The sequence below is a fragment of the Cyprinus carpio genome, chromosome A12 (genome assembly GCF_018340385.1).
Source record: "Cyprinus carpio isolate SPL01 chromosome A12, ASM1834038v1, whole genome shotgun sequence".
Classification (NCBI taxonomy): domain Eukaryota; kingdom Metazoa; phylum Chordata; class Actinopteri; order Cypriniformes; family Cyprinidae; genus Cyprinus; species Cyprinus carpio.
Window position 1 is genome coordinate 11,122,784 of NC_056583.1, and position 23,021 is coordinate 11,145,804.

Here is a 23,021-nt window from a genome sequence, read left to right on the forward strand (position 1 = left end):
TTGAGCATGATATAAGATTTTGATTTATCGTTTTGACTTCATATGAAAATACATTTTGCAAAATTGCAAAAAGGTCCTACATTATTATTTAATTAATTTTTTTATTGAGATAACAATAAGGGGAATGCAAAGACATTTGAATCTGTAAAACAATAAAATCAAAATTCTGCATCCTATATCACATATCAATCATGTTTCTAATACATCAAGTATCCTTTTAAGCAGGCGCCCCTACTTGCAGTAGAGTCTCGCAGGCTCCAGCCCATGTGCAGTGACACCTCTGGACAAAAGGCGTGAACGGAGGGGACCGCGACTTCAGATTCCAGACTGGGAAAAATCGGTGGCTGGTACCCTAAACTACACTCGAATGGAGATAGGCCCATCGATGACACTGGTAACATATTGTGGGTGTACTCCACCATTGACAGTTGTTGGCTCCATGAGGAAGGATTCTTGGAGACCAAACATCGCAACACCCTTTCCAAATCTTGGTTGGCTCTCTCAGTTTGACCATTGCTCTGGGGATGAAACCCTGAGGACAGACTGACAGTCGCTCCCAGCAATCTACAAAATTCTCACCAAAATTTGGACACAAACTGGGGTCCCCTGTTGGAAACCACGTCTGTCGGGAGGCCATGTAAGCGAAAGACGTGATCTACGACAGTCAATGCTGTCTCCTTGGCTGAGGGTAATTTGGGCAAGGGAATAAAGTGGGTCGCCTTCGAGAACCGGTCCACCACGGTCAAAACTACCATGTTGGCCTGAGAGGGCGGGAGGGCGGTAATAAAATCCAGTGCGATGTGGGACCAGGGTCTCGAAGGGACCGGCAGCGGTTAAAGTAACCCATCTGGGGGTCGATTGGAGGTCTTACCAGTGGCACAAACCGAGCAAGCCAAAACAGAATTGTGAATGTCGCGAGCCATAAGTGGCCACCAGAATCGTTGCTTGACCAAAAACTTAGTACAATTAACTCCTGGATGACAAGCCACATTGGAACAATGCCCCCACTGAATGACGTCGGACCGTAATCCCTCTGGCACAAATAACTGATTCCGGTGGGCAACCGGGCAGAGGTGTTACCCCTTCTAAGGCCATCTTGACCTTCGATTCGACCTCCCATGTGAGTGTGGAGACCACTAATGTCTCGGGTAAAATACACTCGGGAGTAGACGGGCGTTCAGAACGGTCAAAAATGTGCGATAAAGAATCGGGTCTGATGTTCTTGGAACCCGGGCGGTACGAGAGAGTAAAATCAAAATGACCGGGAAAAAAAAGTGCCCACCGAGCCTGCCTGGAGTTCAATCTTTTGGCGGTTCTAATGTATTCTAGATTCTTGTGATCAGTCCATACTATAAAAGGTACCCCGGAGCCTTCTTAGCAGTGGCGCCATTCTTCCAATGCTAACTTGACTGCCAACAACTCTTGGTTACCAATGTCATAATTACGTTCGGCAGGGGATAACCGAAGGGACAAAAATGCGCAAGGGTGCATCTTGTCGTCTGTGGGAGAACGTTGGGATAGCACTGCACCTACCCCCACCTCAGACGACCTCCACCACAAACTGACGTGATGGATCAGGGGTAATTAAGATGGGGGCTGAAACAAAGCAACCTTTCAGTTTGGCAAACACAGCTTCGGTTGTGTCTGACCACCTGAACGTAGTTCTGGGGGAGGTCAAGGCGGTCAGAGGCGCGGCTAGTTGGCTGAAGTTGCGAATAAAACACTGGTAGAAGTTGGCGAACCCCAGAAACCTCTGTAGGGCCTTACAAGAATCTGGACTTGGCCAATCTACCACAGCCTTAACCTTCTCAGGATCCGTACGCATTCCCTCAGTCAAAACGATGTACCCCAGAAAAGGAACAGACTGTGCATGAAAAATGCATTTCTCCGCCTTGACAAAAAGACCATTCTCTAGCAACCTCTGAAGCACTTGTCGGACGTGCTGCATGTGTTCCTGGAGAGAAGAGGAAAAAAATCAATATTTCATCCAGGTAGACATATATGAACTGATCGGCCATATCTCGCAGCACGTCATTGACGAATGCCTGGAAGACCGCTGGGGAGTTGGACAAACCAAAAGGCATGACCAAATATTCAAAGTGCCACCTGGGGGTGTTAAAAGCGGTCTTGTATTCATCCCCCTCCCTAATGCGGACCAAATGATAAGCATTATGTAAATCCAATTTCGTGAAGATCGACACTCCCTGCAACCTCTCGAAGGCTGAAGACATCAACGGCAAAGGATAAGTATTCTTTACCGTGATGCTGTTCAGTCCCTGGTAATCAATACAAGGTCGCAGAGATCCATCCTTCTTTCCCACAAAAAAGAACCCCGCCCCCGCTGGAGAAGAGGAAGGGCAGATGAACCCCGTAGCTAGAGAATCAGAAATATATTTCTCCATAGCCTCCCTTTCTGGAACAGAAAGCAAATATAATTTGCCTTTAGGCAGAGACTTACCTGACAGTAAATCTATGGCACAGTCATAGGGACGATGCAGAGGAAGAGAAGCAGCATGAGACTTACTGAACACTTCCTTCAGGTCGAGGTACTCCGCGGGTTACACAAATCCACTGCTTCCTCCTGAAACACAGACACAGAAACAGACGAACAGGCAGACACAAGACAAGACTCATTACACTTATTGCTCCAGGCCAAGACAGATCGTAGTTGCCAGTCCACTTTAGGGTTGTGACGGATGAGCCAGGGGTGTCCAAGAACTATGGGTGCAAGAGGAGAGTCTAATATATAAAAGGAGATGATCTCAGAGTGGTCGCCTGACGTGATGAGTTAATTTCTCCAGTGGTGAGTGAAATGGTGGGAAGTTCTTGGCCGTTGAGAGCGTGTACCGCGATCCTGTGTGTGAGTGGTTTGAGGGGAATCTGAAGCGCAAGTGCATGGTCCATGAAATTACCTTCAGCCCCGGAGTCCAGAAGTGCTTGACAGTCGTGGGTGTGTGCTGACCATCTCAGTCTTGACGGGAGGAGCGTAGATGTGGATGAGGTCTTCTTGGTGGAGGTGTGGGGGAGCAGGCCATTACGCTTACAACTGTCCGTTAAAAGGCCAAGCCCGATAGTAAGTATGAGGCTACTATCGGGCTTGGCCTTTTACCGGACAGTTGTAAGCGTAATGGCCTGCTCCCCCGCAGTAGAGGCAAAGGCCCTGGGATCTCCGCCTTTCCTTCTCCTCCCGGGAAAGCCGAGCTTGCCCTACCTGCATGGGCTCGTGATCGTAGACGGGACTGACTGCATCCCCGCCACTGACTCGTGGACCAGCAGCTCCTCTAGAAGTATGACTGGGCAGGGTCCGTCACTCTACTCGGGAGAGTCGTGCATCTACTCTCAGAGCCAATTCAATAAGTCCATTGAGAGATGTCGGAAGATCCAGAGCATAGATCTCTCTCTGGATGCGGTCAGACAACCCATGCAGGAACATGTCCCACTGCGCCTCCTCGTTCCATTGACACTCTGCCGCTAATGTTCTGAATTCGATGGAAAAGTCAGAAACCAATCTCTCTCCCTGTCGCAGGTCCACAAGCATTCTGGCCGCCTCTCTCCCAGTGACGGCCCAATCGAAAACCCGTCTCATCTCAGCGGCGAGCGTCTGGAACGAGGCGCAGCATGGGTCTTGGTTCTCCCACACTGCCGTCCCCCATAGTGCCGCTCTCCCAGTCAACAGTGTTAACACAAATGCGACCTCGGCTCGCTCACTGTTGAAGGTCCTGGGTTGGAGAGAAAAATGCATAGAGCATCGTGTTAGAAAAGCTCTGCAGTAATTAGGTTCACCAGAATGTGGCTCTGGAACTGGAAGGCGGCGCTCCGGCTGGGAGGGGCCCTCTGGTGGTGTGGGGGGAACGGTCGGCGTGGGCGGCGCAGTGGGATTCCTCTTCTGGGAATCCATTCGACGAATGCTTGCGCTCAGAAATTCCTCCGTCGATGAAGAGGGGTTACTCGCTGCTTCCATCAGGTGGTCAGATCGTTCTGTCAGGGATTGATGACAGGAAGCAAAATGCAAGTTACGATTTATTGACAGAAATAAATATGAAAGGCTTCAGCTGACGGCGGGTGGCACAGGGACCTCAATAGACAGCAGAGATGGTGAATAGAGTGCGCTGGTGAAAGATGATGAAGGATCCAGACGATGATGACGTACTCCACAGCGAACACGGAACCGGAACAAACCCACAAGACTGAACGCTGAACAGGAGGGAGACAGACATGCAGCACAGAGGACCTTAAACAACGATCTGACAAACAAGAGACGAAAGAACGGGCATTAAGTAGGCTGTGGGAATGAGATGCAGCTGCCGCTGAAAACTGATGATCAGCGGTAATGCCCACATCAAACAATCAGCAACAACGTCAACATGAGACGAGCAGGAAACAATGCATTCATGAACCGTGACATCCTGTTTCAACTTCACCACTGCCTTAGGTGAAGCACTTTTTTTCTTTGGTTAATATTCTTCTGATATATATACATTATTCAATTTTTTATCACCAAAATGGAAAGGTCCCCAACAGTCAGATTAGGAAGAGAACCAACTACAGGATTATACATCTTTTCATTTTTTATAAGATAGAGTAGTTTCGGGGAGATACAATGAATGAGTTTGAAATATTCTTTAGAAGATACATTTGTCTCAAGATAATTAACAAATTCATTATAATTATATAGGTCACCTGACTGATTTATCAATTCTGTAACAAAAATTAAACCTTTGTTAAACCAATCATTCCAAAAAATGGTTTTGTTTTTGAATAATACATATTGATTATTCCAAATAACACTGGAATGGGGAGAGAAATTGTGTTTGTAGACTAATTCTCATGCATTCAAAGCTTGTTTGTGAAAACTAGACAACTTAATTCGGAGTTTAGTGCATTTATAATCACAAGCAAGTAAAAAATTAAGACCACCACATTCTTTGAAGATTAGATTGGGAATAAAGAACCACGGAAGGTTATTTTCACAAAGACAGTGCTTGATCCAATTAATTTTAAATATGTTATTAATAGTGTCAAAGTCTAAAGCATTTAGTCCTCCTTCTGATACACTTCTGATTATGGTTTTCCTTATTCTGTCTTGCCTCTCCAAATAAATTTAAATAAAATTTTATTAACTGCGGCACACATTTTAGAATCTACATAAAGAGATAATGCCAGATATACAATTCTGGAGATCCCTTCAGCCTTCGAAATCAATACACGACCCTGAATAGATAAATTTCTTTGGAGCCAACAGTTAAAAATATTTATTGTTTTTTGTAATCTTTGCGAAAAAATTCTCTGTTAGTCTCTCTGTGGCTGATTTACTAATTACAATGCCCAAGTATCTAACTAATTGTTTAACCTGTATTCCAGATATACACGAGTCTTCTAGTTGGTGTACAGCCATAATCTCACTCTTAGACTGATTCACAAATAGACATGAGGCCTCAGAGAACAATTTGAGTTCCTCCAGAATAACAGGGACCTTTGTTTTTCAAAAATGAACAAGTGTCATCAGCAAGTTGATTAAGTGTTAAAGTGAAATCTCAAAAGGTCCTACATTAGCCTTACCCCAATCCACTCCACTTAAAAACAAATAGCATGCTAAAAACGTAAAATGAAAGATTTAGTCTATTAGACATTTATTATTTTCCTTGGATACATTTATACTCGTTATGGATGATAGTTTTTATTCATTGGAAATAAACGGCTGTGTATATGTAGGCTACTTACACCATGTAAAGGTGCTCACGTCAGTCTACACTTTCATTTAGTTGACAACTATGTGCAAAATACATCATCAACTCTTTTAAACTCAACTATAAATGTCGGTGGGATTAAATGGGTTAATAAAAAATGTTGTTGACTGATACTTTTGTGTGTGCCGAGGTCCCGCCCTCATTCTTAAAGCCTTAAGTCATCGTGTGTGTGTTTTTTGTGAATGAAAGGATCCAGCCCGCTGATGGTGGACTGATTCCGGGAAAAAGGCGTTTAGCTTTCTAGTCCGTCTAAACACGGGCCGTGCTGCGATCACGTATGTCAGTCGAAACACCGAACCAGCGGTGAGAATCGTGGACTGATTCATATTTAGCTTCGTGTGAAATCCCCAAAGAGGATAAATCAATACCAGGCAAGATTTTCTATTTTTTTATTCCTCCTTTCGACATTTGTTTACACTAAGGAAACGGAGGGGTGTTAGCAAACCTGCTGTAACGTAACGTACACGCACTCCGTGTTCGTTTCAACGTAATATCCACTACTGATACTGTTATGGTTTAGAATTTTCTACTAAGATCATTTAGTCGTATTTTGTAAATGTTTAATAGTATTAGTCTTCGTGAGGGCGACCAGGCGTGTTACTATCACGATGTTAGGTGTAACTGTTAGCAACAAGCTAACGCGTAATAAGGAAATAACATTAGCTGCTCAGATGATGTCGATTCAGAAAGTTTAAAATATATTTTTATATTAGCATAACTGTATGTATTATGTTCAGAACTACTCGAAACGTGTAAACATGTATGTTGTTTTCGATGCGAAACGACTAGTCAGCAAAATCTTGGTTTGAACAAGTAACGTTAATGAACGGATTCTTATATATAATTAATATAATAATTATATATAATCAAATATTTGAAAGATTTGTATTAAATGGTCGCTTTGTAAGTAACGCAGTTCTTATGGAGCATGTTAACCTCAAGACGTTTCAGGGAAAACTCGTGTTGTTGTTTACTAAATCTGAGTTTTATATAAACCGTTTATGTGTGCGCGATAATATCTGTTGTGACTGAGTAACTGGGACTTTTATAAATGCTGTGAAAGACGAAATGCGAAAGGAAAGGCAAGAGCTGCTGTGAAGTCAGGAATGGAGGACTTGTGCTGAATCACTGTGACTCTGTGGAAAAGCTCCGTCGGTTATTTGAGGCAGCAGCTCGCGGATGATAGGCGCTCTTAACACGCATGACGGGAAGCTCGTGGTCAGCAGCGTTCACTTCTGCATCTGGACTTTGACCAGTCATGATTCACTGTCAAGAAAAAAAGAAAAGTTCTACTCTTTGGATACGGGAAGCCTAGATTTAGAAAGATGAAATAAGATGGTTTTTAAGATTGAGTGTTCGCAGGCTGACTGCTCAGCCACATTATATATTTATAAACTTTTAGTTCCTGTCTTCTTTCTTCCTTATTCTGTGCTAAAACCCACCTTCCTTTACCAGCTATGACACGATACACCTGTTCATAGTGGTCAACCGATATTTTTTTAATGGTTGATGCAGATATCTTAAAAAATGTATATTTAAGTTCAAAATAATTCATTGGAAAGAAATTAATCTATAAAATGAAAAAGATTTATACTTCAGATAGAACTTGATTCTGTAATCCTATTAGAGTATTTTTCAGAAATAAAGAAATTGCTCAAATCTGTGCCGATAAAGCTGAAAGCAAATCATCATCACTGCGCATCCCGCATAGCAGATTGTTATTTCTGTCGTATATAACATCATTCTCTGTTTTTATGTCAGGGTTCTATACCTTCTGGTGGAAGATGCCACTTGTTAAAACAATTTAATACGTTTGAGTCTGTGATATTCGTATTATGTTTTATAAAAGCAAAGCACTCAAGGATTTTACAGCACGTGTGAATTTAGTCATTTTGCTGTGTCAAGCCTTACAACGGCCTTTATCTTCGACTACATTCACAATATTGTGACTTTATTCCATGAACATTTTCACTTAATCTGTTTATTTGACATTTACAGGTTTCAGGGATACATAAATCCAGAGAATGACTTCAGACAGCAGAGCTAGTAAAGCCCTGAAGGTAAAGAACATTTTACTGAATACACTTTTGTGAATTTTGTCACACTGTAAAAAAATATATATATTTGTACAAAAATATACTGTAAAAATGCTAAGAGTAAAACCTGATAATTGGTAAACTGTCTGTAAGTTACCTTACCATATATGATGAGAAACTGTAAATGGTGTACCATCGTTTTATGTAATTTTACTGTAAATACTGTTAAATGTACAGGTTTATTTGCTGGCAAAAACTATGAATTGCCACCACTGATCTGTAATAGATAACATTATATAAAAATGATTGCCACATAATTTATGGAAAAAAAGGACATTCCCAGAAGTCACTTCATGACATCAACATCACATGTTTATATTTAATTCTTTTCTTCTCGTTTTTGTTATCAGTGATGTACATCAGGGTGTTTTTCTGTTATTTTGTAGTAGTTATTATTTTAGTGTTGTGTGTTACTCTGATGGCATTTTGTCTGTGTATAGCCATGTGAACTGTATATATAAGGAGTATTGGTTATGTTTTATGGACAGGCCAGTTATGGTGAACTCTGATTCATCATGTGGCTTTCTATTTTACCATCTCTATTATTTTATAGTGGTTGACAGCACATTTAGGTAGAAAGCATATTTTTGTATATTAACATTATAGCCCTTAATTAAATATATGGTTGTATGCTGGGCGTCAATATTCCACCCAGAAACACCTAAAATATTTTTACCATCTTTTTTACTGTGAATTTTCCGGCAACAAGTTGCATTTTCTTAACAGTAAATCTAATATATTGACCAAGAATATTTTTTACAATGCAAATAATGTCCCGTTATTTCAGGTGAAGAGGGAATGCGGGGAGAACGTCCCAGTGCTGTCCGACAGTGAGCTCATGTCGCTGTCTGTGCGCGAGCTCAACATGCACTTACGCGGTTTGTCACGCGAGGAAGTGCAGAAGTTGAAGCAGAGGCGGCGCACGTTAAAAAACCGTGGTTACGCGGCGAGCTGTCGGGTAAAGCGCGTGTCCCAGCGTGAAGCCCTGGAGCAGCAGAAGAAGGAGCTGCAGCGGGAGGTGGAGCGGCTGGGGGCCGAGAATGCAGGCATGAGGCGGGAACTGGAAGGGCTGGGTGCACGTCTTGCTGCCCTGCAGCGCTTTGCCAGAGGTTTGGAATCCGGAGGAGGCAGTCTGCTGGCCACCACACCCCGCCTGAACACAGCCTCCGTCATTACCATAGTGAAGTCACCGAAGCAGGTGCACACCCCCAGAGAGCAAGGAGCATCCTAGGGCACCACGCTCACATGGATACTCAGACACACATAGGTACACAGTATGATCGCACAGACAGACCATGTATACTCGCATATACAGGAAGAAAAACAAGTACCAGTTGGGAATTACAGATTCACTTAAATATATAAACACACAGAGACTGTATATACAGTCTTGTAAATGTCCAAGAGTAATCTCAGTACTGTTGTTGTGGCCTCGAATATCATGACAAGTGTATAAGTCTGCACAAAGCTATTGCTAAAGATAGCTTTAATGCTATTTATGCCCATTAAGGTGCTTTCTGGATGGTGAAACATGTTAAAAAAAAAATAATCCTAGTCCTAACAACTTGTCTTCAACATTTCCGAAGCTGGTTAGTTTTGGTGGATTATCTCCATGGTATTAATGAATCGTGGGACTAGAGAACGTGCAGATCTATCAGTACATGCCATTTATATATTTTAATGTTTGTATAAAAGACAAATGTTCAACAACAGACATAGAAGCTATTTTTATTTGTGTTCGAAATATAAGATGTTTGAAGGTAATTTGAGCTGTGATTGGTCTAAATACTACTTCTGATCGACTAGTTTGGGGTCATTGTTTTAATTATTGTGTATTTTTTGTAATGTTTACTTGTTGTAATGAGTTAGTAGTTTAGTAATGGTAAGGTATGCAGCCTTATTACCCGTAAATGATTCAGTACGTGTGAGGGTCATATTTGTACTAATATTAGAGCGACTTGTTTGTAGTGGTATTTTTGTATTTAAAACCAAGACCATATATTATTTGCTATTTATGATTAAAACGTATCTGAATATTTTGGACAGCTGGAATATTTTAAAAATTCCATTAGAAGGAAAGGAGAGAGAAAGGGGAATCTGAGGAAGATGTGAAAATAGAGGACAAAGGGGAAGAGGGCCAGCCAGAAGGAGAAGTGAGCACTTGCAGCTCACATGGGAGGGGGAGGATAAAAAAGGAGGATAAGAAAAGTGACAGAAGGAAAGTGAAAGACAAAAATAATGTCACATTACATTAACCCGTGGTCGTCAGGATGACCTGCTGACTACAAGCCTGGTTTACTTCAGTAAAACAGGGTGACACTGTATGATCAGGTAATGATCGGCCATGTTAAACGTGGATATCTCTGGTGATTTTTTTTTTTATTAAGTGTAGTCAGCAATGTCATTTTCAGTACTTAGAATCTTACTTGGTAATATCATGTCCCTGACACTTGTGATTCAGAACAGTGTGCTGAATGTTTTGTAAGAGGGCAGAGCTAAAAAAAAACAAAAAAAAAACAACTGATGTTTGTATTTATTATCTGTATTTTTCTATGGTAAATTCATTGTCTATTTTATATCATTTAATTGAAATAAATGTTGTATATATTGTATATACAAATGTGTATTCACTGAGTAAAAACTATCACACAAATGTTTACAGACAACATTCTTTATTGTTTCCTAGGCCAGAGCATCAAGGGAAAAAAAAATAGAAGCAAAATCTTTGACAAAGTAATACATAATGCTCTGTTTAAAATAGCAAGATAGTACAAAGAATGTCTTAGTGTAACTTCAAAATATGTTTTTTCGCAAAATATATATATATTTTAAATGTAACAGCGCTTCCTATGTTACTTTAAACCACTCTCTGAATATTAACATACATGAATAGCTTGCCAAAAGGTTCTAGGATATTCAGACTTCTAAATATACAAAACTGCTTAGTGCAAGTTACAATAACGTCTATATTATTATTAAAAGAAATCCTCCCCTTATAAAGTATACACTGCAAAACACTAACGTAACTATAAGCAGGTACCTATACATAGTCGTACTTGGTTCCAGCTGCATTGTTTATACTGGCCTCTGTTGTACTAATAAAAGTGTAGGACAGTTAATAAGTAACTCCAAAGATGCTATCTAATCAACCACAAGCTTCAAGGTTGGTCATCGAGGGCCTAGTTAGCTATCTGAGGAGGTTAAAGCGCAAATGGCGGATGCTTCTGAAGAATGGGAGAGACTTTGGCGTGGCTCTCAAATGACCAGTGGATAACAGGCATGTCCCATAAAGATAAAGGGTGTCAACTGTGAGATATGCCTCCCTCTAGTGGGATATCTAGAAACAATACCTATTTAAAATGCAGTTCACCCAAAACTGACAATTATGTCATCATTTACTCACCCACATGGTTGTTCAAACCTGTAACATGATTTACTTTCAGAGGAAAACAAAAAGATATTTTGATTTGGACTCAACTGACTTTCATTGTATGAAAAGAAACAGTTCAGATTTTTTTTCGTTTTGGGTGTTTCACAGAAGAAACTTTTAGAATGACATGAAGGTGAATAAATGATGACGGCCACAGCTCTGCACAGTTTAGCCCCAGCCCTAATCAAACAGGTCTCAAACTCAATTCCTGGAGGGCCACAGCTCTGCACAGTTTAGCCCCAGCCCTAATCAAACACACCTGATCCAGCTAATCAAAGTCTTTACGATTTCTAGAAGCTTCCAAGCAGGTGTGATTTGGAGCTGGTTGGAGCTAAACTCTGCAGAGCTGTGGCCCTCCAGGAATTGAGTTTGAGACCACTGCTTTAACGGGATACTCCACCCCAAAAATAATATATTTTAAATAAAAAAATACCCAAACGTCTTCAACATTATCAATTTGTTATTTCTGATTGATTAAAACAATTTAAAATATTTTGGATGAAAACCTGGAGACTTGAGACTGTCCCATACAGTGTCAAGGTCCATAAAAGGTATGAAAGTCATCGTCAGAATACTCCATCTGCCATCAGACGTGCAATCTGGGTTATTCAACAATTCCTTTGTCTCCTCTGTGTCTCTCCATATCACTGTATATGCTCTTTCTGTATCATCCGTGCCACAAGGATGCACTGTTTTCTTTCAAATCAAAGCTAAATACACGTAGAAACAGCGCATTCTTGTGGCACGGATGATACAGAAGAGCATATGCAGCATATGGTGATATGGAGAGACACAGAGGAGACGTTTGACAAAAGAAACTGTTGAATAAATTAAAGTCATTATTTTAGTTTTCTTCGCTTACAAAAAGTGTTTTCCGTCACTTCGTATAACCCAGATTGCAGGTCTGATGGAAGATGGAGTATTCTGGTGATGACTTTTTAACCTTTTTTGGACCTTGACACTGTTATTTATTTGGCAGTCTATGGGACAGTCTCAGGCCTCCAGGTTTTCATCCAAAATATCTTAAATTGTGTTCCGAAGACGAACTGAGCTTTTACAGGTTTGGAACGACACCGGGATAAGTGATTAATGACAAAATTTTCATTTTGGGGTGGAGTGCCCTTTTAAAATTTCAAATTATACAAATTTCGCATTCCCAGCAGACAGACAACAGAATACTGATAAACTGATGGTACTTGACTGTTCTTTCTCAGTGAAAGTCTAGCATACACTAAGAAGCGTAACCTAAATCTATTTTTTAAACCGCTCGGCTAACCTAGATAGATGCTTTTTCCTGCAGTGGTCAAGGACGGTCACACTTTTCTGAAAGCCTGTGCTGATCTGCATCAGGCAAGTAATGTTCCATCCTTTTTAATCCAGGACCGCCTAAAAAAAATCTGTAATCTTATCGTGGGACCATCAACCTCTCCCCTCCCCTTGATTCATCCGTCAAAACAACAACAGTGTGTTTGAACAGCTGGTATTCTCTCTACCGTCAGTCCGCTCTTTCATTACTGCTGTACCTGCCCTTTAAATCACTGGGGAAGCTATAAACACTGATGAAACAGATGGAAAGGTGCACTGAACTTGTAAATCAAAAACGGAAACATTCCCACCGAATGGGGGCCCCTCCAATACATTGCTCTTTATAAATATGCTGGGATGTCCAAACACCCCCTATATAAAACTACAAGCGTAAAAAAATACATCAATTCAAATGCTGAAGTGTCAGACCATGTGGGTTTTCAAAATTGGCTAAAAGTACAGATGAATGTATTATTTAACGTCATTCAACATTATCAGATAAACGCACATCAAGATTGTTCTTTAAAGACTGTTTCAACAACTCAAAGCAAGTATAAGCAGCTTAATTTCATATTCTACTGCACTTGAATGCAACTACTTGCTTTAAGATGGTCCTTTAATAACCTGTTCCTATGTTAACGTAACCTCATCATTACACTACCACAGCAGTAAACAGTCCCTTACGGAGTACCTCTGCTCAGGACGACAGGTGAGCGAGTTAAAACTCATCATCGGAGCTAAGCAGCAGGGTTTTCTCATTGTCCCGGGCGCTCACGCAGCTGTGATTGCGGGGATATGGGCGGCGCGGTGACCCCTGCTCCAGGGTGGACTGTTGGGTGTACTGTTGGTAGGCTGGGGAGAAATTGTGGATGGCATCCTGAACCATATCTCCAGGGTTCATGGTCTCCTTCAAGCTGCTGGAGATGCTCTTCATGGGGGCACAGTGACCTTGAGAAAGGGGACAAAGAACTTAATGGTAGAGATGGATGGTGGCATGAGGATTGAAGAGACGCTTCAGAGAAAGAAAGAGAGGAAAAACACAAGATCGACGTTTGCATTTTTTTGGGGAAACTATCCTTTTAAGAGTTCTCTGTCCCTACACTATCAATAGAAATGAGATGTGGTTTAGAGATCAGGAACTGTAGCCTACCGTACTGTCCATATGTAGGAAAAGGGCCTTTTGAGTGCAGCATTAAAAGAAAGAAACAAAGAAAAGATGGAAACTGGGGTGGAAGGGTGGGATGTGTTGCATGGGATGAGCAAATAAAATGAGGAGAATTTGAAAGCAAGATGTGCAAAGATAAATAAATAAAAAGCATTGAAAGAACAGATGACAATGAATGGATTGAGGAATTAATAATTTACAGAATAAAAGCAGAAGAAGAAAAGAGAAAGTCAGCCATTATGAATCTGACAAAATGTTAAGAGAGAATGACTGTTCTTGTAACTTCAATAAACCATTCCTAGATTAGGATAAAAAAAAAAAGCAAGGGGTCTATAAGTTTTTTACTTTTGAAATACATGTTTTTATTCAGAAAGGATGGATTAAATTAAATCAAGTGACATTAAAGCATTTAATAATGTTAAAAAAAAAAATATATATATATATATATATATATTCCAAAAAACCTTTCTATTTATCAAAAGAGCTGACACAGAAGAGCCTAAGCTCAGATTCTCCAAAATGGCGCTACGCTGATGTGGGAATAAGAAAAACTACGTTGAATAAAGTCGTTATTTCTGTTTATCGTCATACAAAAAGTATTGTCGTTTCTTTCATAACGTTACGGTTGAATCACTGATGGCAGATGGACTATTCTGACGTGTTTTCATACTTTTTTTTACTGGACATTGACCACTGTTATTCTACTTGTCCAGCTATGGGACAGTCACAAGCCCCTGGTTTTTCATCCAAAACATCTTAAATTTGGTGTTCGCAAAGACGAACAACGCTTTTAAGGGTTTGGAAAGACATGGAGGTAAGTGATTAATGCAAAATATTAATTTTGGGGTTGAGTATCCCTTTAAGGAGCAAAAAAACTGTTTTCAACAAATGATCAATGTGACACTAAAGACTGGAGTAATGGCTGCGAATATTCATTTTTGCCATCATAGAAATAAATTGCATTTTAAAAAATAACAGAATTTTTTTTTTTTATTGTAAATAATATTTTATAATAATACTGTTTTTACTATATTGACTCTTTACAAAAATTTTATCATATAAATGCAGCCAATTCTTTCAAAAACGTTAAAAAATCTTACCGGGGGAACCCCAAACTTTTTAACTGTAGTGTAAACTACTTTTTCTACATTGTCATAATAATATATTGGAGAAAAAAAAAAAAAACATATGCCATTTGTGTCATGACACAAAGAAAGAAAAACGTCTAAAGCTCACCAAGGAATCCATCCTTTTGTCCCCATGTCGACCTTGTAGGTAAACGCGTGTCGCAGGGCCAAGGCGGCAAAGAACATCTCGATGCAAAATGATGAAGTTCTGTTATCCAGCGGCAACGGTTCCCTCACCAACAGAAACCTCAGGAGAGCTGATCTGAGGAATCCAAAAAAAAAAAAAAAAAGCACCCACATTTCTCCAAGATGGCCAGGCAGCTGCCTGGAAGACCAGCAAGATCACAGTTTACCAATACTTTAATAGTTAAAAAGTAAACATGAAACTGCATTCAAAATACACAATGCATTTCACAGAATATTCAACAATAAAAAAGTAGGGCTTGGTTTTAATCCATGAAGAACTGGACATCACATAGAGAAGCCAAATACAATAATTGGGCACCATAAAAGCCTATTGACCTCAACAGAATAATAAAAAAAAAAAGTTACATTGGGGGTGAAGGGGGTGAAGCAGGTTTTTGATGGAAAATAACATGAAGATTTTTTTTTTTTAGAATAATGTAGACTGATGAAATGTGCACAGTAAGACTCAGGACCATGTTTTAAATCTAAACAACGGGGTCAATAATCGATTTCATATTGAACTTTAATATTTCTTTAGCTGTAGATCTTACCCTTGCCAGAAGGAGAGGAAGATGACCGATTTGACCATGAAGAACTTGAGCATTGGCCTGTAAGGGCTGAGGAGGTCTCGGGGTGGCGAAGTAGAACAGAAAAGTGCGTAGAGAGACAGGCTGACTGAGATGTGTAGATGATTGGTCACGTACAGTAACCATAACCATAGCAACACTGTGGGATCAGAAAACGTAATTCTAAAATCAGCAATTCAGTTATGAAATTTAAAATCTGGAGTATTTGGGTAAAACATAGCCACACATCACATGAGCCCGCCACATACTTGAAATCCCCATCACGGTATTTTCCAAACGCCTGCAGGATGACCGTAACCATGGCCATCAGGGGTTTCATCACTACACAGAACTGTAAAGTGGCCTGTGCAAATGGATATACAAACAAATTACTCAAAAAAATAGCTCTAAAACAAAAACATCAATAGGAACAAGGATGCCTCGATGTGATCGAAAAAGCAAACCTGTTTGCAAAATCGGAGGAAGGCCAATGGAAGTAGGTCTTGTGCAAACCAAAGACAACTAGTACCGTATATCAGCGGACCTGAAGCAAAACAAGATCAGTTTAACCTAAATATTTTGTACAGGGGGTTACACGTGTAGTTCAGGTTCTCTTTGTTCTTTGGGATCAAACCAAAAAGAAAATGATGCATTTAGTCCCCTGCTTCGCTTAGCGTTCACATTGTTCATTTTTTAACACCGCCTACTAAAGATTAAAAAACAAAAGGCATAAGGATATGGTCCCGTTCTGCGTGCTGGTCTAAATGCGCTTGTTTTCATGTGTGTACATGCAGTTTCATAAAATATGTAAAGGAGTCAAAAAACAGTGGCAGGAGGTCTCAGGGGCGTTTACACAACAAGGTTTCAGCCAAAAACTGTAAACTTTTTTATGCGTTTTGCCTGTTTTCGTTTACTCACGACAACAGCGTTTTTTTCGGGGACTGACAAATAATAATTTTTGAAAAAAAGGTTTTCGAAAATCTGCAAGTTTTTGAAAAGCCAGCAACGTTTTATCGTTGTCCAGTGTAAACAGCCAAAACGGGAATCTTTGAAAACGGTGACGTCACGCGCAAGCGTAGTACATGTTGGTATGTAGGACATGCGCATAATGTGTTGATTTTTAAAGGAAAGCGTGAACAAACATACACAAAATAATGGCGGAGTACATGGTACCTGTTGTTGCTGTTTAAGAGTTTGCTAAAGCTTTTCTTCCGCAAAGTGTGGATTTACTTCACCGAATATTATGCAACCAACATCGGAGACGCTATCATTTACACACAGCAACGGTAAACTGTTTACTAACAAGGTAACAGCGCCAACTACTCTACGTACGGGCCTATGTAATACAGCGTTTCTGGCTGGCGTTTCATGGATATGTGTAAAAGCCTAATCGTTTTTTGAAAACGTTGTTGTGTATATGTGAACTTTTTAAAAACGCAAGGTAAAAACTTCAGTTTTTTTTTGACTACATCGTTGTTGTGTAACGCAACCTCAGTCTCGGCCCACCAACGTTTCAATTGGCATCGTTTCACTACTTATTTCAATGATCCACACTAACAGAGCAATCGCAAGTCATGTTTAATCGAACTAAACCGGCCACGTATGAAACAACACCATTACAAACAAATACCTGCAGTGCATTGATTTGAGGAATGCATTGAAAAATTACTCACACAAACAGAAAACTGGAATAATTGACACTCACTCACTAGGTTTTCCTCTGATCTCAGCCATGATAGCGCTCTCTCCCCCAAGGTATTCTAACACAGCTCAAGAAGTTATGCGATCACAAATGCTGCAAAAAAGATGGATTTGAATTATGCACTGAAATTAAATAATCTTTATGTGAGTGATACAAAAACAAGATTCAGTCTGGGTGATTTCTTTTGAGTCCTTCTCAAAAAAACACATTTGGTGGTAAACCTCATAATTATTTCTCATACTTTGGCACTGGCAGTCAAGCACAGCAGACCTTTCTGACTAAATCACCATCATCAGTGTTTCACCAAACACCAAAAAAAGACTTTTGCTAAACAATACAGTGGGGCAAGGCAAAATAGCCCTTGTGAATGGTCGTTGTCCTCCTGGCCGCGCGGGAGAGCCGCAGGCCGACGACAGCATGGCCGACTTCATCCTGCAGGCAAACAAAAAAACTGTGCAATACCAGAAGCCTTCATCCGTTGAGTACACCATACGTCTCAGCTTTTCTACACCAGAGAATCTGTTATATGGACACCCACAAAATGACATAGCTTTTCAGCAGTCTTGTCATTTTTACCAGTCATTTTCTCCATAAGGATTTTCAGAAACTTCTTCAAATTAAGAATTCTAAGGCATGAAACCGAACCAACTCAGATCCAAGATGAATCGTCACCATTACAACTCTTTGATTTGATGTAATAAAAGTACACTACCGTTCAAACGTTTGGGGAATAAAACGATTTTTTAAAGATGTCGCTAATGCTTATTTATACAGTAAAACATTAATACTGTAAAAATATCATTATTCATCAAGTGTTAAAAATAACTTTTCTATTTTAATTATATTGATTACTGTGTACAGTTATAATAGAAATATCTTACATTTATATTACACATTATTAATGTTTTTCTGTCAATTTGATCAATTTAACCACATCTGAATAAAGAATAACATTTCTTTATAAAAATAATTATAATATAACCTAACCAGCTGCTATGAGCATTTTTTTATGTAAATTATAATAATTATTTTTTGTTGTTTTCATTATCACGTGTGGATACAAATTCACAAAAGTACTGTTATGAAACTTCCCTGTTATAATCTAAATCTTTATCTTTAGGTTACTGTGGGAAAACAACAGGGATTTTTTACTTCCAGAACTAAGTGTTGCACTCTATAAAATCAGTCATCCCCAGGTGGGTGTTAATTTGTCCTTTCCCCTTGCTCTGTGGGGCATTGTGTGTGTGGCAGTGGAGTGTAGTTGATCTCAGCTCTATAATTTAGCACACATGCACCCAGCAGCCACAAGCTGCTCACTGATGCAGAGAGACAGACAGATAGTGGCAGCTGATGGCTAGTTAGTGTGAATACAGTTTTACCAAACCCTATAATTTGCACCGAGTAAATATATATGTTTAGGTTTGACTTCCAAAAATAATAAATCTGGCATTGGCCGAAATAAAACTTAGCTTTGGGGGAAATGTAGTTTTTAAGTTTGTTTTTTATTAAATATTACATTATCAGTTATTGTTTAATCATTGAAAAAGTTTTTAGTTTTAATTCAATAATAACCCTGCACTGTACTAGTCTGGTGTCAAACAAGCACCTGGTTTATTAGTTTATCCCTGTGCATCCGCTCCACTGATGTGGCGATAAACACGGTTACTACGCGACAATTGCTTCTGGAAATCCCAGCGACTACAGATCCAGAGAGCTGCTCTAAGCAGGAGACGGCTATTAAACAGGCCACAAAGTGTCGTGTTTTTAAAAGCTCCTCATGCGAAGACAGCTGAAAGAAAGCCTACCCTCATAGCAATCCCTGACTGTATCGAAGTACACATAGTACTGGTCATTGGTAAAGAAGAGAAGCTGAGCCAGGAGTCAAAGGCGTAGATGGGTACGATGAAAAGGATGCGCACTATGTGCCTCTGCTCCTTGGGAGAGCTGTAGTAACGCAAATGCATGTAGATCTGCAAAAAAACAAAGATAAACACTTTGAAAATACACTGAATTGAGTTTTGATTCTCAGGCCAAGCTGGTTTAGAGTGGTTTAACCTGGTTGCAGGTGAGTAAACGGCCCGTCCACACAAAAGAAGCCTGACAGTGCCTGGGCCGTAGTTGTCATGAGGAAAAGAGGCTGCTCTGGAGTGAGCAGAGGAGCTTCTGGAGCCAGGAGATGTTGGGCCCAGTAGGACGCCATTGTGGCTAGTGAACCAGGAGCCATCCTGACAACTTCCTCCCCAAATGAACAGACATGGCGGTCAGCGTCTCAAAAGCTGTGGCAATAGAGACTGGGATGTTAAAATCAGTGGTGATGTGTAATCATCGCCCCCGTAGGAAGATCCTCAGAAAATTGTGTGTGCATAACAGTAGAAATGTGATGCCATGACAATGACAACCAGAGGAAGGGAAAGAGTAGTGTGAAACAGTGTGATTCGTCACCACAAACTCATTTCACAAGTACGACGGTGCAAGATAAGTGTGGGCAAGCAAAGAAATGAAACTAAACTCAGTCAAAAAAGATTAAAATCACAATGAACCGGAATAGAAACAGATCTTTTTCTTGATATTGTAATGCACATCTGAGTAAATATGGTGTAATTTGAAAAATAATAGTTGTGGGGACGTTTGGTTCTAACCATCATTTGTTTGATTGGATGGAGGCGAATCTGAAGGTCAAACTTGATGTCATTGTAAGAAAGGGTCCAGGGTTTCAAGCAGACTAAACAATTGTAGAAGTCTGGCAAACATCGCAAGAGAGAAGTCTGTGGTTCATCACTGGAAGATTGAGATTATAATTTATTTGCGATTAAAAATTACGAGTTCCTCAACTTTTTCATGAAACATAGCTGCTGGAGTGAAAAATCAATTCACCATAAGATCAATAATATGCATTTTTACAAAATAGGGTGAATTTTTCATTTCATACGAACTTTAATGAAATGGCATATGCTTAAGTACGTTCGCATCTGCTAATTTTCTAGACTGCCTCTAAGTATTCTACTCTGAACAGTGATTTGCACTGTGGAGCCAAAGAACGCTGCACATCTGTTTGCTTCGATTCCACAATGTTAAATTTCTAAAAGTACTTGAAAAACAAAAAATTGTGAAATTGCAGAAATTGTGGATTTAATTTGTCTATTTACTAAGTATGAAGAACGGGAAATATATAATTTGATCCATACGTCAGCATCTTAGTGTGTATCGTCACCTCTTATTAAAAGAGTAAACATCTTCACTGTTTACAACACCAACTCAAAGCTAACGGTCAATGTTTTTTTAACCAGGTACTTTAATGTTTACTCGCTCTAATGTTGTTGAAACCGTATGACGTTCTTTTGTGTGTTCTCTGGAACAAAAAGGTAGATGTTTATGACATTCTGAGTCATTCATGTTCATTGTATTGAAGAAAAGACACACATGGTCAATTCTGACTGGATAGGACAAAAAAAGTCAAACATGTTCTGAATCAACAATACATTCCGCAGTATTTTAATTGTTAGAGGGAACCGTAAATCATCTGTTGAATGCCTTCAGCGTTCAAATTGCCGTGTTTTATACATTGACCTTATTTGGAAAAGCCGTCATAAATTAAGTTGGGTCCCATAACGTTAGTTGAAGTTCGCCCTAAAATTAGTAAGGTAACAAAAAATCTAAAGACTAGATAAACGAGCAACTTACCAATAACATTAAACGTAGATTTAAAAACCATTCGCCGTGCACAAAGGAAAACAAACGACAAGCAATTCGGCCTTAATCCTCACAAGGCCATCGCTGCTGCCCGTCATCCATGTTTCTATTCCAGCGCCGCTGATTCTCTGCTGGAAAATCTGCGCTCCGTTCTTTTATTTTGTTCCCCACGTATTGTCCCGCTTACAGTGAATTTCACGACTGTTCTAAAGGACTTTATGTACAATCTAGGCGGATTGGCCGTGAAACGCAGTTCCTTCTTCCCAACTCCCCCTTGCTGCTGAATAAATCTCTCGCGGATTATTAGTTTTAACGGGGAATAAAAGTGGAAAGCGGTTGTGAAGTCTGCTACAACAACACGCGGCTTATTTTTCTAAAATGGGGCTGTAGCTTTAGAAACTTCAAAATAAAAGTCATTACTCCAGCGACGCAATTTACAGTAAATAATGCATTTTTAAGAACTTATGTAATACTGAACGTCATTTGCTAGAATCATAAAGATAAATAAAAATAATACTTTGTATTGTTCTAATAAATAGTATTTACTCATTTAATCCAAATTTATCGTGTACATTATTCCTAAAAAGGAACGTCTTTTTTTAAATTGCGTCCAAATGTCTCAGTTGCTCGACTGTAAGTTGCAAACTACCAACTAATTTGTATTAGTAATTAAGATTTTAATATATTTACTTAATATTAGGGAGTTGTTGGGGAAAGGGAATTACGGTATAATCCAAGAATAGATGCATAAATGTTTTTTTTTCTTCTTATCCTTCGTTTCATTTCATGCAATAACACTTTGAAATGTAGTTTTATGTTGAATCAATTCAGTTACAAAATGTTCACGTTTACGAACATGTAAACTGTTAAATGCCACTCGTTTTCAGTGTTTACGTGATCTTGATTTATAAAGCAACCAACGCAGTTTTAATAATCCATTAATAATCCACTTTCAAAAGAGGTAAAAACTGGAATTAAAACGCCTTTTGAGAACCTGAGTTATATTACACCAGCTGTTTAAAAATGCTGATTGTTCAAAATAGCTAAATAAGTTCACATTAAGGTTCAGCAAAGCTGAAGCAATTATACTGTATGATATGTGTGTTTATTTATAAATGAGGTTGTCATGGCTAATGTCAATGCAGGAATCTTCATCTCAAATTAGACCACATTTTTCCGCTGTGTAATGGTAAGTGGAATTCAGGCCTTTAAATTGCACAAATTGATCTTTAGGTTAGTCCCACTACAGCCCATATTTATATCATCATCACTCCAACCATTCAACAGTCATCTGTTCACAGTGTGCAAATCGTAAAATATCCATTCAGTGTTGTCTCTACAGCCCAAACACCCACCGACGAAATTGACTGGAAACCACATTCTTGGAAATTCTTACCTTTTTGCGTATTTAATACTTAACATGAAACGATGGTTTTCCAAACAAAACCTCATACATCAGTAAGGTGTCAACATACAACACTTTTTGTGCAAAGGGATACATTTGTTACACTCTATCATATCTTCAATTTAAACTTTACAGTCCAACAAGCAAGTCCTTCGTCTTCCCGGCATTTCAGACAAAACAGAGAACAACCAGAACCTTCATCAGCTGCAGGTAAAACTATCTTTTCCACTTCCACTGTTTGAGCCTTGAGTCTTGTGATCTTGTTAAACTGTATCTATCACTGTCCACATGCGTCGGTATCTTTCGATGTCTCATTCCAACAGCGACAAACCTGCAGTGCGTGAGGACGGGGGAGCTTGTCCATGTACAAGAAATGTGGTTCCTTTCTTTCTTCTGCTTGTTGCCTCTGGTCAAACTCCCGTTTTACATAGAAAGATGAATATACCATGCTTTAGGGGAGTTGAATGTTGTAATCCTGCAAATGGAAGTCAAATGTAAATGTTTAGCAACAAGTTAATTATATCAGAATGTTGGAAAATATGTACTTTTCAAATACTGAAAGTTATTTATTATAAAATACTAGAAGCTGAGTCAAATTAAGC

The 23,021-nt window shown here is 39.5% G+C and overlaps 1 protein-coding gene and 1 pseudogene across 1 annotated transcript; one reads left to right on the top strand and one right to left on the bottom strand.

Moving 5' to 3' along the window:
• Nucleotides 1–5,915: 5,915 nt before the first annotated feature.
• Nucleotides 5,916–10,025, top strand: LOC109053147 (transcription factor MafF-like). Its single transcript, XM_019070566.2, has 3 exons — nt 5,916–6,118; nt 7,746–7,807; nt 8,631–10,025. Exons 2-3 carry the CDS (start codon nt 7,772–7,774, stop codon nt 9,072–9,074), a joined length of 480 nt encoding a protein of 159 aa, XP_018926111.1. The 5' UTR covers nt 5,916–6,118; nt 7,746–7,771; the 3' UTR covers nt 9,075–10,025.
• A 3,162-nt stretch (nt 10,026–13,187) lies between these two features.
• On the bottom strand, nt 13,188–21,116 carry LOC122147128 (annotated as a pseudogene).
• Between the last annotated feature and the right edge of the window lie 1,905 nt (nt 21,117–23,021).